Raw genomic sequence first — 18444 nt, 5'->3', positions numbered from 1 at the left:
TAGAACCTTTTGGATGTTTACTAATTACAGATTAATACAACAGGGGTAACCAAGAAACACTATTTTTATAGATTAAAAAGAACATATACATATCTTTTTATTGTTGTTGTTGTTAAAGAGGGAGAGAGAGAAAGTGGGGTAGGGGCAGAGGGAGAGAGAGAGAGAGTAGCAGGCTCCTCGGCCAGCCCAGAGCAAGACCTGGGGCTCAATCTCACAACCCTGAGGTCACAACCTGAGACAAAATCAAGAGTCGGAAGCTCTAACCAACTGAGCCAGGCAGGTGCTTCAAATGGACATATATTTTAAGAAAATGAAGTCGACGAAAAAAGCCAAATTATTTAAAACAAGATACAATTAAACTTTGTGAAGTTCAAGTTTTTGTTTAAAGTGAAAACAAGCAATAAACGATTCTGTCATTCATGAAAGGTAAATAAAAGGCGATTGCTCATTTTGGGGTAAAGCAGATACCAGAGCCCACACTGGATTTCTCTGGGTTATTTCTAGTTGGTGGTCATGTGGCCAAGTTTGAGAATCATAGTCATTTCCAATTCTCATCAGCCTAAAATCTGTGTTTGGACAGACCAGTTCTTTAATTTCTGGATATAAGAACAGAGAGGGAGAACAGGCATTTCCACAATGGATTTATACTATGTAAGTGTGCTTTGTAACTATCAGTTACTTATCGTACTTATTCTCTATTTATTTCAGCAAAGTGCTCGTGTATGATGGCGACAAAGTACAAAAGGGATGTCTCACATAGACAAAACCTAGACATTTGGTTTCAAAAAAATCCATGGATTCAGTTACAGTTCTGCGTACTTCTCAGAGGATCTCGATAAGAATTACTCTGTCAAATACTGTTAAGACATTTTTATTTCTACCTAAATATCATAAATGATTTTTTCGGTGTAATTTGAAAATCATATGACATGCGGGTTAGAAAAGTAATTCTTTGGGGGCACCTGGGTGGCTCAGTGGGTTAAAGCCTCTGCCTTCAGCTCAGGTCATGATCCCAGGGTCCTGGGATTGAGCCCCTCATTGGGCTCTCTGCTCTGCAGGGAGCCTGCTTCCCCCCGCCCCCCCAACCTCTGCCTGCCTCTCTGCCTACTTGTGATCTCTGTCTGTCAAATAAATAAATAAAAATCTTAAAAAAAAAAAAAAAGTAATTCTTTGTAGGCTATAGGCATTAGTATTAGAAAGTCCTGGGGGGTACTGTCAACCACTTGATACTATCTTTCCTACTACAGCACACCCATTTTATTGTACCTTGCTTTCCTGTACTTCACAGATACTGATTATTTATTTATTTATTTATTAACACAAATTGAAGGTCTGTGGCACCCTGTATTGGCAAGTCTGTCAGTACCATTTTTCCAACAGCATTTGCTCATTTCATGCCTCTGTGTCATAGTGTGGTAACTGTTTGGCAATATTTCAAACTTTTTCATTATTGCTATACTTGTTATGGTGATTTGTGATCAGTGATCTTTTGTTTGGGGTGCCACAAACTGTGCCCATTTAAGCTGGCAAACTTAATCAATAAATGTGTAAATTCTGACTGCTCCATCAACCAGCCATTCTTCCTTCTCTTTCCTTCTCCTTAGGTCCAGACACAGTTTTATTCTGAGACACAATATCGACATGAGGCCAATTAAGTGTTCAAGTCAAAGGAAGGGTCTCATGTTTCTCGCTTTAGATCAATAGCTAAGAATGATTAAGCTTAGGGAGGAAGGCATGTCACAAGCTGACAGGCTGAAAGCTAGGCCTCTTGCACCAAAGTCAAGTTGTAAATGCATAGGAAAGTTCTTGAAGGAAATTAAAAGTGCTCTCCAGTGAACACACAAATGGTAAGAAAGCAAAACAACCTTCTTGCTGATGTGGAGAAAGTTTTAGTGGTCACGACAGAAGATCAAACCGGCCACAACATTCCCTTAAACCAAAGCCTAATCCAGAGCAAGGCCCTGACTCATTCTGTCAAGGCTGAGAGAGGTGAAGATGTTGCAGAAGGAAAGCTGGTGGCTAGCAGATGTTGGTTCACGAGGTCTGGGGAAAGAAGCCATCTCCAGAACACAAAGTGCAGGGTGAGGCCGCACGTGCTGATGGAGGAAGCTGCAGCAAGTTCCCCAGAAGACCCAGCTGAGAGAATTCATAAAGGTGGTCACACTTTAACAGAAGATTTTCATGGAGACAAAACAGCTTTCCGTTGGCAGAAGATGTTGCCTGGGACTTTCATAGCCAGAGAGATTATCAATGCCTGCTTCAAAGCCGCAGGGGACAGACCGACTTGTTACGGGCTAATGCATCTGGTGACTTTAAGTTGAAGCCAGCGCTCATTTATCATTCCCCAAATCCTAGGGCCCTTAAGAATTATGCTAAATTTACCCTGTTTGTGCTCTATAAATAGAACAAAACCTGGATGACAGCTCATCTTTTTACAACATTATTTACTGACTATTTTAAGCTCACTGTTGAGACCTACTATTCAGAAAAAAATACTCCTTTCAAAATATGACAGCTTATTGACAATGCACCTGGTTACCCAAGAGCTCTGATGGAGATGGACAATGAGATTAATGCTGTTTATGTGTCTGCTAACACAACATCCATTCTGTAGCCCGTGGATTCAGGAGTCATTTCAACTTCCAAGTTTCATTATTTAAGAAAAGTATTTTATAAGGCTAAGCTGCCATAAATAGTGATTCCTCTGGTGTATCTGGGAAAAATAAAGTGAAAACCTTCTGGAAAGGATTAACCATTCTAGATGCCATTAAGAACATTTGTGCTTCATGAGAAGAGGGCAAAAGTATAATGTGAACAGGATTCTAGCCCTTACGGAGGACTTTAAGGGGTTCACGACTTCAGTGGAGGAAGTAACTGCAGCAGATGTGGTAGAAACGGGGAAAGAACTAGAATTATGAGTGAAGCCTGAAGATATGACTGAATTGCTACAATCTCATGATAAAACTTCAATAGATGAGGAGTTGCTTCTTAGGGGTGAGTCAAGAAGGTGGTTTCTTGAAATAGAACCTACTCCCAGTGAAGATGCTGTGAAGAATGTTGAAATGGCAACAGATTCAGAATATTATACAAACTTAGTTGACGAAGCAACATGGTTTGAGAGGACGGTCTCCAATTTTGAAAGAAGTTCTGCTGTGGGTAAAATGTTATCAAACAGCTTTGCGTGCTATAGAGAAACAGAAAAGAAGAGTTGATTCATGGGGAAAACTTCCCTGTTGTCTTATTTTAAGAAACTGCCACAGGCACCCTAACCTTGAGCAACCACCACCCTGATCAGTCAGTAGTCAAAAACATGGAGTCAAGACCTTCCATCAGCAAAAATATTAGAATTCGCTGAAAGCTCAGATGACGGTTAGCATTTCTTAGCAATAAGGTATTTTTAAATTAAGTTATGGACATTGTTTTTTAGGCAAAATGCTACTGAACCCTAACAGATTATAGCATGCTAGTATGATAAATATATAGTATGATAAACATAACTTTTATGTACATATAAACATAACTTTTATATGTACTGGGAAACCACAAAATTCATCTGAATTCACTTTATTTCAATAACTTGCTTCATTATGATTCTCGCTTTATGGCAGGAGCTTGGGCCAACTGAGCCTCAAGATTCTCTGAGGTATCCCTGTGTTCCATTTCATTGGTATCGATAATTATGAAAAGTAAAAAATGGATGCAGCAGAGAGGGTAGTGTAAGACTGCAGGTGCTGGAACCAGACGGTCTGGGTATGCATACTAATTCCATCACTTTTTACTGTTGACCTGGGCAAAGTAACATAACCCCTCAGAGAGTCTACTTAATGTAGGAGGAAGGATAGTGTCAAGATTAGGTGACATAAAGTGTGCAAGATGCTCAGACCAGTGCCTGGTACCCAGGAAGCACTAATTTATGAACGCTGGTCTACAGTAGTTATTAAGCTGCATGAAGATTTTTGTTCAGTGTGGCATTTAAAGGCACAGGATAGAATTATAGCCTGAATATACTTAAACATCAACAGGAAATATTCTAAATGACAGTTGTCTGTCCTGGCATTATAACTGGTAGAATAGAAATAACACATTTGTTTAAGAAAAGAGCCATAAGGGGGTACCTGGGTACCTCAATCAGTTAAGCAACAGATTCTTCGTTTCAGCTCAGGTCATGATCTCAGGGTTGTGAGATCGCCTTGCGCTGGCCTCCGCACCGGCCGTGGAGCCTGCTTAAGATTCTCTCCCTCTGCCCGTTCCCCCCAGCTTGCACACACGTGCACACTTTCTCTCTCTCAAAACAAAGCCATCGACGAACTAAATATTACAAAAATAAAATTTCTCTCAAGCTCAATTCATACGTTATTTGCAGCTGACTGCTCAACACAGAGATTATTCAGGGATTAAGACTAGAACTTGGGTATGAGGCACAGATCACTGAATTACTTATCCATCCTCTCTGCCCACGGCAATGTAACCAAATCATAACATTCTCAAAGGTTTAAGAGGGCAAGTCCACACCACTATAGTGTGAAGAATCCTGAGAAGCAAATTGAGTGCAGATAAGAATGTATGGGATTGCAGAGCTTACCTTGATATTGATTAAGTCTGCCAGCTTAAATGGGTATGTCACTTACTTTCTAACTTTAGTTTTAGCTCAGGCTAGGCTAGCTTTCTTAGTCTGGTTCTTTGAAGAACAGCAGGTGCTCTGAGCTTAGTCGCCAGATGAAAGAGCCAAACTGAGGTGCTATCTGTTCCACTTTCTGCAGCCATCTGACATTCATGCTTTTGGTTCAATACAAACAGGCTCATTTATTACTTTTTCAAGGTACACCTTAGGGTCTAATCTTGTCCCAAATACCAAAATGCGACACTTACTGAGTACATACTATCCATCAGACACTGTGAGAAGACATGAGTTAAGATAAGTTAAAATAAGAGATGTCCCTTTAGTGATGTGCCTTTAGTGAGAAAAGGCAGATCCTTTAGAAATACTTGTAATTTTATGAGAAATACATGTACTTTTATGAGAAAATAATGAGTTTATACCTTTGTCTAAGTTCATTTACTTTGTTTTTCCACTATTCTGTCTTGAGAATAACATGAACATTGTTTAATAAACTATTACGAATTATTACCACTGGCGGCAACAGCAGCACCACCATTATGAGCGATCAGTTAGTAAGGTCTCACTTCTGTGTAAGGCAGTGTGCTAATAAGCATGTCATCTGAAGCCTCATCTATATTTACCTGACACTACATCCTATGCTTTTAACAATTACGTTCGGTTGGACTGACAGGTGTTACACAGAGCTATATTTTACTACTAAAAGCAACAAAGCCTTCATAGTCTGGAAATGTAGCATCCTCATGATTTAGTGTTCCTGTTATGTCACACGGGACTCATTATCTCTGCCGTTGGCAGCTTTCTTTGCCCTTTGCTCCCAGCTTGCAGTCAGATTGTCTAGGTTTAGCATCACTGCTGGAGAAGGTAGGAGAGGCAAGAGGTCTTAAGTGGTCAAATTCTATAATATTTCAAATGTCAAGTGAAGTCACGTGGTAAGAAAAGAGGATTAACAAGCCTACTGAGGCGACATTTAAGTTTCTATAATGAACATAGATTGCCTTTATATTCTAAAAACTCAATAAATATTGTTTTTTAAAAGTACAAAAGTGATGTGGATTTTAACTGCCCTTAATATTTTTATCTCCTATTGTTTTATGGATATTCAAGAGCTGGATATGACTTAGAAGTTACACAGTAGAAATATTCAAATGATAGATATCCACTTTTGTATACTAACTACATTAATAAAATGAAGCTTTTATTTTAGAACCTGGCCCAGCCCAATTCATACCTACAAGCTTACCAAAACCTAGACAAAATAAAATTATTAATGATCTTTCTTTCCTATAGAACATAACGATTGCTGGAAGTTATTATAAGAACGATGTATTCTCTATTTTTTTAAGGCATTTAAAAAAATTTTTTTTAAATTTTTTTATTAACATATAATGTATTATTAGCCCCAGGGGTACAGGTTAAGGCATTTTTTAAAAAGGTTTATTTATTTATCTTGGGGAGGGAGAGTGACAAACAGGCTTGCACTGAGCACAGAGCCCGATGTGGAGCTCTATCTCAGGTCCCTGGGATCATTACTTGAGCAAAAACCAAGAGCTAGACACTTAACTGACTTCGTCACTCAGGTGCCCCAAAAAACAATGTATTCTTAAAATAAAACAATATGATTATTAATTAAAGGTATAAAACTAGCAAACTAATAAACCTAATTAAATAATTTAAAGAATCAATTAAAATGATCCGATTATTAATTTTCTTATCAGAGCATATTTTAAGAAAAACAACAATAAATCCAAATGAGAGTTTCATTTGTTTTATGTGACCTACGGTCACCATTCAGTTAAATGAGATTTCAGTTACTTAGTGGATCTCTCAAACAGCTGCTGCCTCTATGCCACTTACTCCAGAACTTGCCAAGACTCACACACAGTGGAGAAGGGCAGCTAGCTGGCATAGTAGCATCCAACTATGTGCCTATAAATTGCAGCCAACACTCTGCTTCAGGGCTTTGAGGGATGTGAACAGTAGACACTCAATGGAAAACTGAAAATCCCTCTCTCCTTCTTTTAATTATTGTGTTGTGTTAGTCACCATACGGTGTATCATTAGGGTTTGAAGTACTGTTCCACGATTCACTGTTTGCGTATAACACCCAGTTCTCTCTTGATTTAAATAGATTTACCTGTTTTTTGCAATGATTAGAACTCTAAGTTATTTAAAAAAAAAAACCAAAAAACTTACAATGCATTTGTCAAAGTTCCTTTTGACAGTCACCAAAACATTTCCCAACGTAGTACTCAGAAAAGAAGCAGGGTCCACATTCTGTGCGGTCCACACATGATGGCTCATTTTGACAAGCATGTAGAGGGAGTTAAAGCTATCAATTTTGTCTCCTAATGCAATCAGGTTGTTCAGTTCTGGCTCAATGCAGCGAAATATTTTAATCATCATCTGACGGATCATATCTTTCCTGTTCAGGAAACAAACAAAATACGGGAATTGATTATAGGTTTCATATCTTGATCTTTAATCTACTGCATATATACAAAATGACTAAAATTTCACATTTCAATGAAAAACGTCCAGATAGGATGAATTAATTATTCTATAGCAGTTTCCAACATAAAAATATTTTTTGAAGTTAAGTTTTATTACTCAAAATATAACTTCATGTCATTTGTAAAGCTGGATCCTGAAATGTGCTTTGTAATTTCTAAGAAATACCCTACAATTCAAATGCTACTTCTTACCAGCAAACACTAAACTGATTGCACTTTTTTGTGATTACGAGCCAAAAAGAGCTGAAGGGTCAGACAACAGGACCAATTTTAACGGAGTAAGACGTTTGAGAAGACACTGGGCACACACATCAGTGCTCTGAGTGCTGTCACATTACCAGAATCATCTGGCTCTTCAACGACCAGCACTCCTTGAGGTTCAATTTTAAGTGTCCCCCTCCCCAGATAAACAACAGATATTAACAAACACATACTCAGATGAGACAGGCGGTGGCACGCCAGCATTATGTTGCCGGGATAATGTTCCTCCATCTAGGTCCTCTGCTTCAGTCTGCAAAAATTATTCGGGTACTTTACATAATAAAAGACCAACAATTTGACTAGTATATATAGCAAAAGCCTGCTCAGTCCTAAAATTCCTAGGAGAGAATACATTATGAAAAACAATGATTTTTAAAGGTAGTACTATTGATAAAACTCTATAATTTAGTATGTTGTTTAAGAACGGTTAGGAAATGTTTTTTTTTTTTTTTTTTTTTTAAAGATTTTATTTATTTATTTGACAGACAGAGATCACAAATAGGCAGAGAAGCAGGCAGAGAGAGAGGAGGAAGCAGGCTCCCTGCTGAGCAGAGAGCCCGATGCGGGGCTCGATCCCAGGACCCTGGGATCATGACCTGAGCCGAAGGCAGAGGCTTTAACCCACTGAGCCACCCAGGCGCCCCAGGAAATGTTTTGTTCTTAGATTTTATCTAAGAATTACTGTGGGCTGAGAGGATGTGCCTGTGTGTATGCATATGAGGGGAAAACAGGGACAGAGAAGGTACCGGAGGTTCAGAGGGGGAGGGAAGCTCAAAAAACCAGAAACAACTTTTAAGAAAGAATTTTAAAAATTAAAGAATTTCATCAATCATTTAAATAAAACTTTGGCATTTAAAAAATGTTATTAAAAATTCTTCAGAGGCTAACAAATAAGCAAATTTACTATCACCATCACCTATAACAACAAATTCATTTTACGATTGCTTTTTATACATTGGTTCTGTATTTTAAGATGACCTTACTTTTTTTCAAGTAAGCTTTATGCCCAACATGGGGCTCAAACTCATGGCCCCGAGATCAAGAGACACATGCTCTATCAACTGAGCCAGCGAGGCGCCCAAGATGACCTTAATTTAAAAATCATTTTATTTGTATTGTGCTTTTAAGTTTTTCAAAATATTGCAGCAGTCTCTCATTTTATTTTCTTACATTTATGCCACCTGAGAGGCATGCTGAACAGTTACTATATTCATTTACAGATAAGGAAAACTGGGGATTACATAATTGGTTTAAGGTCTTGTAGCTAGTTAGTAATAAAGGCATAGGAAAGTTTCAGATTTGGGGCTTGTTTCTTCTTCTTCTTTTTTTTTTGTTAGACCATGGTACATACACTCATTTATCTTTTTCTTTTGAAAATTGCATTTTTTCTCGGTGACTACTAAAATGCTAAAATTTCCTTTTGAAGAATATTTTTTACAAAGTAAATTCAGACATTTCCGTCTTACTAATTTAGAGGCTATTTAGGTCCAAGACAATTTGGAGCATTAGAAGCTCGAACTCCAACTATCACTGTTTATTATCTTGTGGTATGACAAAAATTATTGAAAAAATCCTTGCATTGTAAATTTTTTCTTTTTCTGTTCTGACATTGAAATTGTGAAAATAAATTAATTAGGCTAATTATACTACTGATTATAAATATTAGCTAATAAATAAATGTGAGCCATACCATAGTTCCAGGCATACTGTGATGTTGCTGTAGTTTGAAAAATTTACTTATGAAGTCCTGTTCTGCCAGACACAAGGGCTCTAGTTCACTTAGTACCTGTTCAAAGATCTGAAGAAAACAAAAATGAACTGCACCAAATGCTTAAAAACATCTTCTACATTTAATTCACTTTTCTGTAGAGATCATAAATGCTTTACGTTTAATCTCAATAGAATCCCAAAAGAAACTATTCCAAGATTGATAGGATGATGTAGAAGTATTAAGGCTTAAAAGGGCCAGACACACCTAACTCACAATAATTATTCACTTGGAATCTGGAAAGAGGAACACAGAGACAAACTTTTTAAACTTAATGCATTGCAGAGAACAGTTTAGCTTCATAAAAGCTGTTATTTTCACTTTACTTTGTAGTTGGCTCAAGGAACTTAAAGATAGAAACTCTTAATGATTTATAAAAAATTTTAATAAAGCTGTTATGTCAATGAATTGATAATACACATTTCAGTTGCCATCTGAATAGTATTTTTTTTTCAGATTCAGAATTTGAAAGATAACGTTAATTCAGAGAGCCAACATAGCCCAAATCCTTGAACACACTTAAAGCAACAACAAACTGCTATTAGAAAACAAATGTTCGTGTTTAAGACATACTTGCTATATTATTTTACCTTATCAAATTTGGTCCTGTCGGCAACATCGAGATCAGAGGCAGACATGTTTCCCATATCCAACAAAGAAGATGACTGAGATCTGCGATTCCCTGAACTCTGAACGCTGAGTTTATTTAGACTAGAAGTAGATCCAGTTAATTTCCCAGAACTTCCATGAAGACCTAAGAAATAATAAAACTTTGAAAGTTGTGACCTTCATGAATAAAAGACCCATAGTGTGAATGAGGACTCTTGCCTACTGTCTTCGTATTCAGTGCTCATATCAGTTATCACACAAGCCGACCACATGGGCTGTGCGGTAGTGTGTCCTGCTCTCTCATTAACATTTGTGTCCTATTCCTGAGCATACCGTAAGGAGTAAAGAAAACTACACAGATCTACAGAATAGGACCAAAAGCAGTCTTAAGGACCTCATGATCTATACCCTGCCCAGTACCACCAAAGTTGCCTAGTATTTCTAGGCTAAAGTAGATGAAGATTTCCTTCCTGAGTTACTCAAAAGATAGAAATATGGGTGAAGGCCAGTGACTCCCTGGTGTACTAGCTAAGATGTCTTTTTTATTTTTATTTTTTAATGACTTTTTTTCTTTCTGAAGAAGACAGCCATATCCCAATATTACATGCCTCCACATTAAATGAAAATACCGGGTTGAACCATACAAAACTGCCGATACGCCATCATTCTTGCCCTACAAAAAGTAGATTACATATGATGCAACTAAACACATTCCTGAATCCAGAAACTGTTTTTACAGTAAGTGAACTGATTACCTACAGCTCTTTAAAAACCAAATGAAGAGAAAAAAACCACCTGAAAACTTGTTACACTTAAAATACAACTAATATGTAATATATACATCACGAACTGTATAATATGAGACATTTCTGAGGAAAAATGAGAACAATGTGGCTGGACAATATTCTACATCCATCAAGGAATTAAAGGCTTCCATTTTTACAAGACAATGTAATATTTTTATTCAGAATTAAATATAAACAATGAATAATTTTTTTAATCTTCTGAAATATTTCTCAGTTAACCTATATTATTTGCTGATGGTCAGAAGGGACAAATGAAGATATAATAAGGACAATTAAAGATACACTTTGGTTTCATTATGCAAAAATCTGACCATATTTGTAAGAATTTTATAGTTTCTAAACAAAGCCTGAAAACAGAAGTTTAATGGTTAAGCCTTTTCATAATTTCTGATTACCCACCATATATTTTGAATTACATTTCTGGAATGTAGCCATAACACTACCATCATGCTGGTTTTCTTCCACCGAACCTGGCAACTCAGAGCAATCAATATTTTTGATGTAACTTTTTTCAAGACAAAAAACTAATTTCTAGACATTAAACAAACATGCATTGAGAATACCTACTAATACACTAAGCATACTCACTCTCTGTTTCCTGTTTGACAGCACTTTCTTTTCGAGGCAGTGTAGCTGTGATGGATTAGGTTGCAAGCATCAAAGACAAAGACAAGTTAATAAACTGCAATTTGCACAAACCATGCACAAGAGGAAGTTAAAGCTCTAGTTTAAAAGACACATGCAAAGAACCATGAGCATCAAGTAACAAGAGGTGCAACGTATGTTTAGTTGGTCAGCTACTGTTTGACAAATTCTGAGAGAAAAACTTTACTGGTCTAATGTTTGTTTTTACTCAAATAGGCAAAAATATCTGTATTTGTCAGCCCCTCCCCCAACACTTTTAAGTGATTTTTTTTTTTTTGAAAGTTTATGGAGCTAGTGCGCTTAAAATTTAAAAGACTACATTTGTAAGTTTTGGTTTCTGGGAAAAAACAGTTCAAGTAAAAGTGTTTTTAAAATTTTTTAAAAGTCATTTTATTTTATTTTATTTTATTTTATTTTATTTTATTTTAATCATAAGTGTACTCTTTAATCCCCAGCCCCTACTTCACCCACCCCCCCCACCTGCCCTCTGGGGACCATCAGTTTGTCCTCTATAGTTAAGTGTCTGTTTCTTGATGTCTCTCTCTTTTTTTCCTTTGCTCATTCGTTTTGTTTCTTAAATTCCACATACGAGTGAGATCATATGGTCAAGTAAAAACTTAATCAAGTGGAAATTTATTAGAATGAAGTTGTAGACTTAGATATTAAGCGTATCAACATTTTCACTCCCTGAAAAGTCCTGAGAGGAGTCTCCACTGTACTGAATAATGTTATTACCACATCTGATAAAAAATTACATGGGTGGGTGTTAAAATCATTTCAAAATATCAAGCTGAACTACTTAGTAGCTGGCTTTATGAACACCTAGAATGGAAATTAGATATCAAAATAGTAGTTATCAGGAGATGGGTGGATGGAAGGCTTAAAGCCAAAGGAACAGGTTTAATATAGGAATCTGAGTTCTTTTGGGATCATTTGGCATTTCTTTTATTCTAAAACTTCTCTCTATATAATATTTATTAGATCAATTATAGAGATCATCTTGTGAAACATTCTCAACTCAAATTAGAAGTTAATGTGAAAGGCAAAGAAAGAACTTATAGAATGAAGGAGAAAATTAAAGAATATAACTATAACCTAGAAATAATTCAAATACAGAAAACAATGTATCAAACTGTCACCATCCCTACCAAACTTCCAGGCAAAAGCCCAAGTAAAAGCTACTGACTTGTCATACCAGGGATATGTATATCTTTGCAGCCCTAGCTATGTGAAGCTCAAGAAGTATGAAACACCAAGTCTAGAGATTTAAGTGGTAAGCAGGGATCGTGCTGGATCAACTAGTGGGCCAATCTGAACAGTACCTTCTAGTGGCCTTAAGGTGTCACTATACTAAGTTCACCAGTTTCAGAGCAAAGCCTGAACTTCATACACTTTTTTTTTATACCCAGTAAGGAATACAGAGTTACTAACAGTGCCAATTAATAATAATTTCGGGCTCATCAAAGCCTATATTATTTATCAGCAACAAGCAATATTCAGGCAACTTTTTTTTTTTTTTTTAAAGTAGGCTCCACACTGGGCATGGAGCCCAACGTGGGGCTTGAACTCATGAACCTGAGATCAAGACCTGAGTTGAGATGGAGAGTTGGATGCCTAACCAACTGAGCCACCTAGGCGCCCCTTCAGGTAACCTTTTAAGTATCTTTAAATAATCCCCATTAGACTGTAAACTTCATGAGGTAGGGTCTTTGCTTACTGTTGCATTCTCAGTACTTAGCAGTGCTTATTATATAATAATCAGTATTTATTAAACGAATTTTCTAGCCAGCACTGAATTTAGTCTTGTATTCAAGACTCCTTTTGGAATCAACAAGATTCTTAGTTTACTGGAACAACATAGATTGAAAAATAATTCTGACATACCACTATTAAAATTTTGGAATATTAAATACAAGGGAGGCAGTAATTATATAAATGCATACGTTAAGGGCCTAAAATAATATGCATGTGTGTGTGTTGTGTTATCTTAGCTACAGAAAGAAAAAAATTGGTGATTTAAAAAATAATTTCTAAATTTCTTTCCCTGCCATTTCATTAAGTATATTTGTAGAACACAAGGGGAAAAACTCCACCAAAGTATTATTCTTGGGGAGAAAATTCCATGCCTCTGAGTTTATCAAGGTAAACCTATTAATTAAAAAAGGCAATTACCTACTAAAGACCTTATTACAAAGAAAAGATGTCTGCTGGTATTTCAACATTATTTTGAATTACCTGAGCTAAAGTGATGTTAAAGTTGAGTCAAAGTGGTTCAAAAAGAGATATTCCCCTGAATCTCTATAACAATATTGACTATACATTTCTGACTTTCTATTCTTATTAGCATCTATGACCCAGAATTTTCAGAGCAAGTAAAAAACAAAACAAAATTAGGGGCGCCTGCGTGGCTCAGTGGGTTAAAGCCTCTGCCTTCGGCTCGGGTCATGATCCCAGGGTCCTGGGATTGAGGCCCGCATCAGGCTCTCTGCTCGCTGGGGAGCCTGCTTCCCTTCCTCTCTCTGCCTGCCTCTCTGCCTACTTGAGATCTCTTCGTCAAATAAATAAATTAGGGGCGCCTGGGTGGCTCAGTGGGTTAAGGCTTCTGCCTTTGGCTCAGGTCATGATCTCAGGGTCCTGGGATCGAGCCCCGCATCGGGCTCTCTGCTCGGCAGGGAGCCTGCTTCCTCCTCTCTCTCTGCCTGCCTCTCTGCCTACTTGTGATCTCTGTCTGTCAAATAAATAAATAAAATCTTTTTTAAAAAAAATTAATTAATTAATTAAATCTTAAAAAAAACAAAATAAAATTAGATTTTATTTATAATTACTTCATTTTGATTCATGGACAAGTTATTTTTCCAAAATTTCAGGTTTCTATTTTAATTATATTACTATTAAAAGTTAATTTAAACACAATTTGAATGAAAAGATATTTAAAAAAAATTTTACTCTACCTTATTTAGAATTTAAATCATCTGTTTTAACTTGTCTTCTGAATTCTGTTTATTATTTAGTTTTTCTTCTCTTGTAGTTGATGTTATCAAAATAACTGAAACTATGATTTTCTGGTGCCTTCAACCATCACAAATTACTCTCCTGCTATTATTTTATACATAGGAAGAAATGTGATTTTAATGCTATTTTAAAACTATAAAAGTGCCTTCTAAACTTCTAACTTAAAACTATTTTAAACAAGATAATTTAAAGAACTTCCCAGGAGGGAGAAAAAGAAAAAAATTAATTTTCAGGTTAAGGCAATGACACCATTAAGATAGTGTTGTACTTGTTTTAAATTACATTTTTGTTATGTCATTTATCTCAATGTGAATCTTAGGCTTGATAAAGTATTATGATACTGGGATTAACGGCCTCCTAAGGAGATAATTTTAGAAAGATTTCCTTTTTACCTCCAGTTTTCATATTCTGTTAGAAGAGTTCTCTCAAAATAAAATGGTTCACTAACAAGTGGTGACAAATATACTAAATGAAAACATTAAACATGTAACTGAATTAATATGTTGCTTACTTAAAAAAAAAAAAAGCATAACATACCCACAGTGAAACATTAACAAGGATATAAACACACTGCTGTTTCAGAACAATTAACCTTTAGGATGAGTTAGCATTTCTGTTTCCAAAAGCCTATGGTCCCAAGATACTTAACAGTATCTTTACCTAAGTGTAACATACGTGTACACAGATTCAAAACATTTCAACAGTCTGGACTAGCATAATCAATATATTAGTGTTGAATTAAAACAACAACAATAACAACAACAACAGTGAATTACTAAATAATTACCCACTAAAGACAGTCTTCTCTGTCCTAAAGGAAAAGAATGGAAAGATGTGCTATCAATTTCAATCCTGTTTCCTGATTACCAGAAGTTGCTTAGGGCATAGGCTCCTTTCAACAAGCAAATGCTAAACTCATTGTTCTAAAGGGAAACTAGGCAGACACACTGAGGAGTACACATTGTAGCCATTTAAGGCCGGGTTTTGACTTGAGTAGGCACAGAACTCCATCCAAAAGGAACTCCAGAAATGGGTACACATGCAAGAGCAGAATGTGGCCTCGGCAAATCACCTTCCTCGCAACTTGAGACTTTCACTGGTTATCTTTTCAAATCACGTTTCTGTCCGCTTAACATACTTCGAAGCAACCAAAAATAACATGCCTGGAAAATATCCCTTTGGAAAAATAAGGTATAATCCCAGGAGAAATTTGGAGGACATTTTTATAGCCCCTTGACCAGGGAGGAAACACAAACTTTCTTTTTGATTCAAAATAGCCAGTGAGAAGTAAGAAGCCAGGAATTACTTTTCATTTCCCTGTAAAGAGCAATGACTTAAGAGATCGATGACTTGCCACCAACTGCTACAGAAGGCCTTTTAGGAAGTCGGAAACTGGACTTTCAACTTGTCTCTGAGCCTAATACTTTCTCCACCAGATTGCACTTCATTTTCTGGTCAACTGCTTTTCTTATGAACAGATGCTTTCATTTATGGCATGAATACACAACTGCTGTCAGATTCATTTACTAGAGAATTTTAGTAAAAGCTGTATTTACAGATATAAATATTTGTTCTGTGAAATAACTATAAATCAAACCAACACATCAGACTTACTTTTTCATCAATTCTACCGTATCTTCTTCCACCTTGCTCTAAAAAATCTTAGACTTATTTGTCATAAATAAAACCACTTTTAATAGAATAGAATAGAAAACAATGAACTGAGGTGTCTAAGCTTACCGAACTTCTTGCTTTCTTTAGTTGTGCCAGTCATCTTGATCTTTGCAACTTCAAAGAAATCTTTAATTTCTCTCTCATATAGTCGTGATAAATAATCCATGTAATTCTTGAAATAAAAGTAACAGGTACTTCTTATTAATTAAACAAATATAGCAATTCAGTCCCCCCAAATCCTTCGTGCTTGCTTTAAATTTTCTGGTCTAAAATTCTGATGTATTTCATAGGATATAAAAAGTCGGCTGTTTTCTGTCTTTAAAAAAAAAAATAAGTGAACAGGCATCAAAACAGCAATTTATAAAAATATAAAGTCGAAAATAATCATACTTATATTTTCATTTTTATGTATTTTCTTTCATATATTTTAAATAGAGTTGCAATCCTACTGTATAGGATATTTGGGTCTGAGCAATCGTGTTTCTCCAGCCTCACACTTTAATGACTGTACAGTGTTATGCTTTGTTGATACACCGCAATTCAGCAAATCAATCCCCTAGCAGAGGCCACTTAAGTGGTTTCAATGTTTTGCTATGATAGACAATGTTACAATAACCTTTTCATCTTTAATGAATTGTTTTCTTGGAATCATTTCTAAGGATGGAAATACAGGGCCGAAGAAAATGGGAATCTTTGTAACTTCCTCCATATTGCCATGCTGCTATTAAAAACAATCATACCAACAGTGTCAATGGCAACAAAGGGGCACATTCAGTGTCAGTGTCCCCTGCCAACTTAGGGTAGTAAGGCATATCAAAATAGGCTATTTTCAATACTCTTTCAAAGGGTGCCTGGGTGGCTCAGTGGGTTGGGCCTCTGCCTTTGGCTTGGGTCATGGTCTCAGGGTTGTGGGATTGAGTCCCGCATCGGGCTCTCTGCTCAGCAGGGAGCCTGCTTCCCCTTCCCTCTCTGCCTGCCTCTCTGCCTACTTGTGATCTCCCTCTCTGTCAAATAAAATCTTTTAAAAAAGAAAAAAAATTTTTAAAATATATTTAAAAAATAATCTTTCAATAAGCTTAGGGTATTTAGGTATTCCAAAATAAGTTATTTTCAATAAGAATTATAACAAGTACATCTTACAGTTTTCACAGTTATTTTTTAGAAACAAATTGGATTTATTCTAGCTCAAATGGAAATATCTCATCTATAATTTAGCATACAAACTCATTTCTTCATCATATCTGCTTATTATCACATAAAAATATTTTATGCTCTCAGGAAAGATTCTTCACTAGTGGGAAACCATACATTTTACCAAGTCCTAAGTTAAATGCCATACACAGTCTGACTAAATGTAAATAAATCCACTGTACTTCGCTATTCTTTTAAATTTATCCTGGGATCTAAGCTTCTGCTTCCTTATTAGTTGAAATTAATATTCACTTTAAAAAAATTTTTTTTAAAGATTTGTCAGACAGGGAGAGAGAGAGAGCACAAGCAGGGGGAGCTGGAGGCAGAGGGAGAAGGAGAAGCAGGCTCCCCATTGTGGGGCTCAATCCCTAGACCCTGGGATCAGGACCTGAGCCAGAGGCAGACACTTAACTGACTGAACCACCTAGGCGCCCCAATACAAGCAGCTTTAGAGCAGGTTTATGTTGCTTTAAACATCAAGTGTACCTTTCAAAGGGTATATATTATATGAATATTTGTATCCTGACTCATAGTTTACCAGTGATTTTCTTAGTTCACAGATATTTCCTTATAAAATATATTTGGATGAAACATACAGATCCTTGGTTTTTCAATTTGTAGGCCATATATATTTCCCGCATAGTCTCTGTAAGAAAACTTAGTCAAGGGGCTCCTGGGTGGCTCAGTGGGTTAAGCCTCTGCCTTTGGCTCAGGTCATGATCTCAGGGTCCTGGGATCGAGCCCTGCATCAGGCTCTCTACTCAGAGGGAGTCTGCTTCCCCTTCTCTCTCTCTGCCTGCCTCTCTGCCTACTTGTGATCTCTGTCTGTCAATTAAATAAATAAAATCTTTAAAAAATATATTGATCACTGCAAATCAGTGAAGAGTTGACAGACAGAAAATCAGTTTCACGTCATTTGTGAAATCTTCATCGGTGGTTTCTACTCAAATCATTCAACATAACAGACTGCATTCCAATACCCAAATTGTCTAAAGTGCACATTACCACCCAAGCAATTTAAACCATTTGAAAACAGCTTCTTTGGTATCTAGAAAACAATGACATGAGCAGACTATTGAAAGTCACCCTTTTCCAATGCAACTTGAATGACTAGACACCTTTTTCCAGCTACATAACAGAACTCATTGGTGGGCAAGGCCACAGACAGGTGTAACCATCAGTTCATTCATTTACCAAATTCTGAAGAATGTCTCTTAGAAGGAGCTTAGCACCTTGTATATAGCACCTTACATTTAACTATCAAGAGTTTAAATACTATTGTCTCAGGCAGTCTTCTCAACTTTCGTTGTTTTGACTGTGCAGTCTTACCAAGATCTCTATATTTTA

At 36.5% G+C, this 18444-nt stretch overlaps 1 protein-coding gene across 5 annotated transcripts in view; it reads right to left on the bottom strand.

The window, feature by feature from the left end:
- The window catches only part of EXOC1 (exocyst complex component 1), a 67670-nt gene that overhangs the window by 9486 nt on the left and 39740 nt on the right, over positions 1–18444 (bottom strand). For 2 of the 5 annotated variants that reach the window (XM_080797496.1, XM_080797497.1), the window contains 6 exons: positions 15973–16078; positions 15020–15043; positions 9751–9914; positions 9083–9190; positions 7566–7642; positions 6815–7043 (listed from right to left, as the gene is read on the bottom strand). In XM_080797496.1, coding sequence (XP_080653622.1) covers positions 6815–7043; positions 7566–7642; positions 9083–9190; positions 9751–9914; positions 15020–15043; positions 15973–16078 — 708 coding nt within the window. Of the gene's footprint in view, positions 1–6814; positions 7044–7565; positions 7643–9082; positions 9191–9750; positions 9915–11163; positions 11209–15019; positions 15044–15972; positions 16079–18444 lie in introns of all 5 variants that reach the window. The other 3 variants (XM_080797500.1, XM_080797498.1, XM_080797499.1) reach the window with 2 other exon arrangements.

This window comes from Martes martes (genome assembly GCF_963455335.1).
Source record: "Martes martes genome assembly, chromosome: 2".
NCBI classification, from domain to species: domain Eukaryota; kingdom Metazoa; phylum Chordata; class Mammalia; order Carnivora; family Mustelidae; genus Martes; species Martes martes.
The sequence above is the reverse complement of the archived record's forward strand: the minus strand, read 5'-3'. Positions and strand labels throughout refer to the sequence as shown.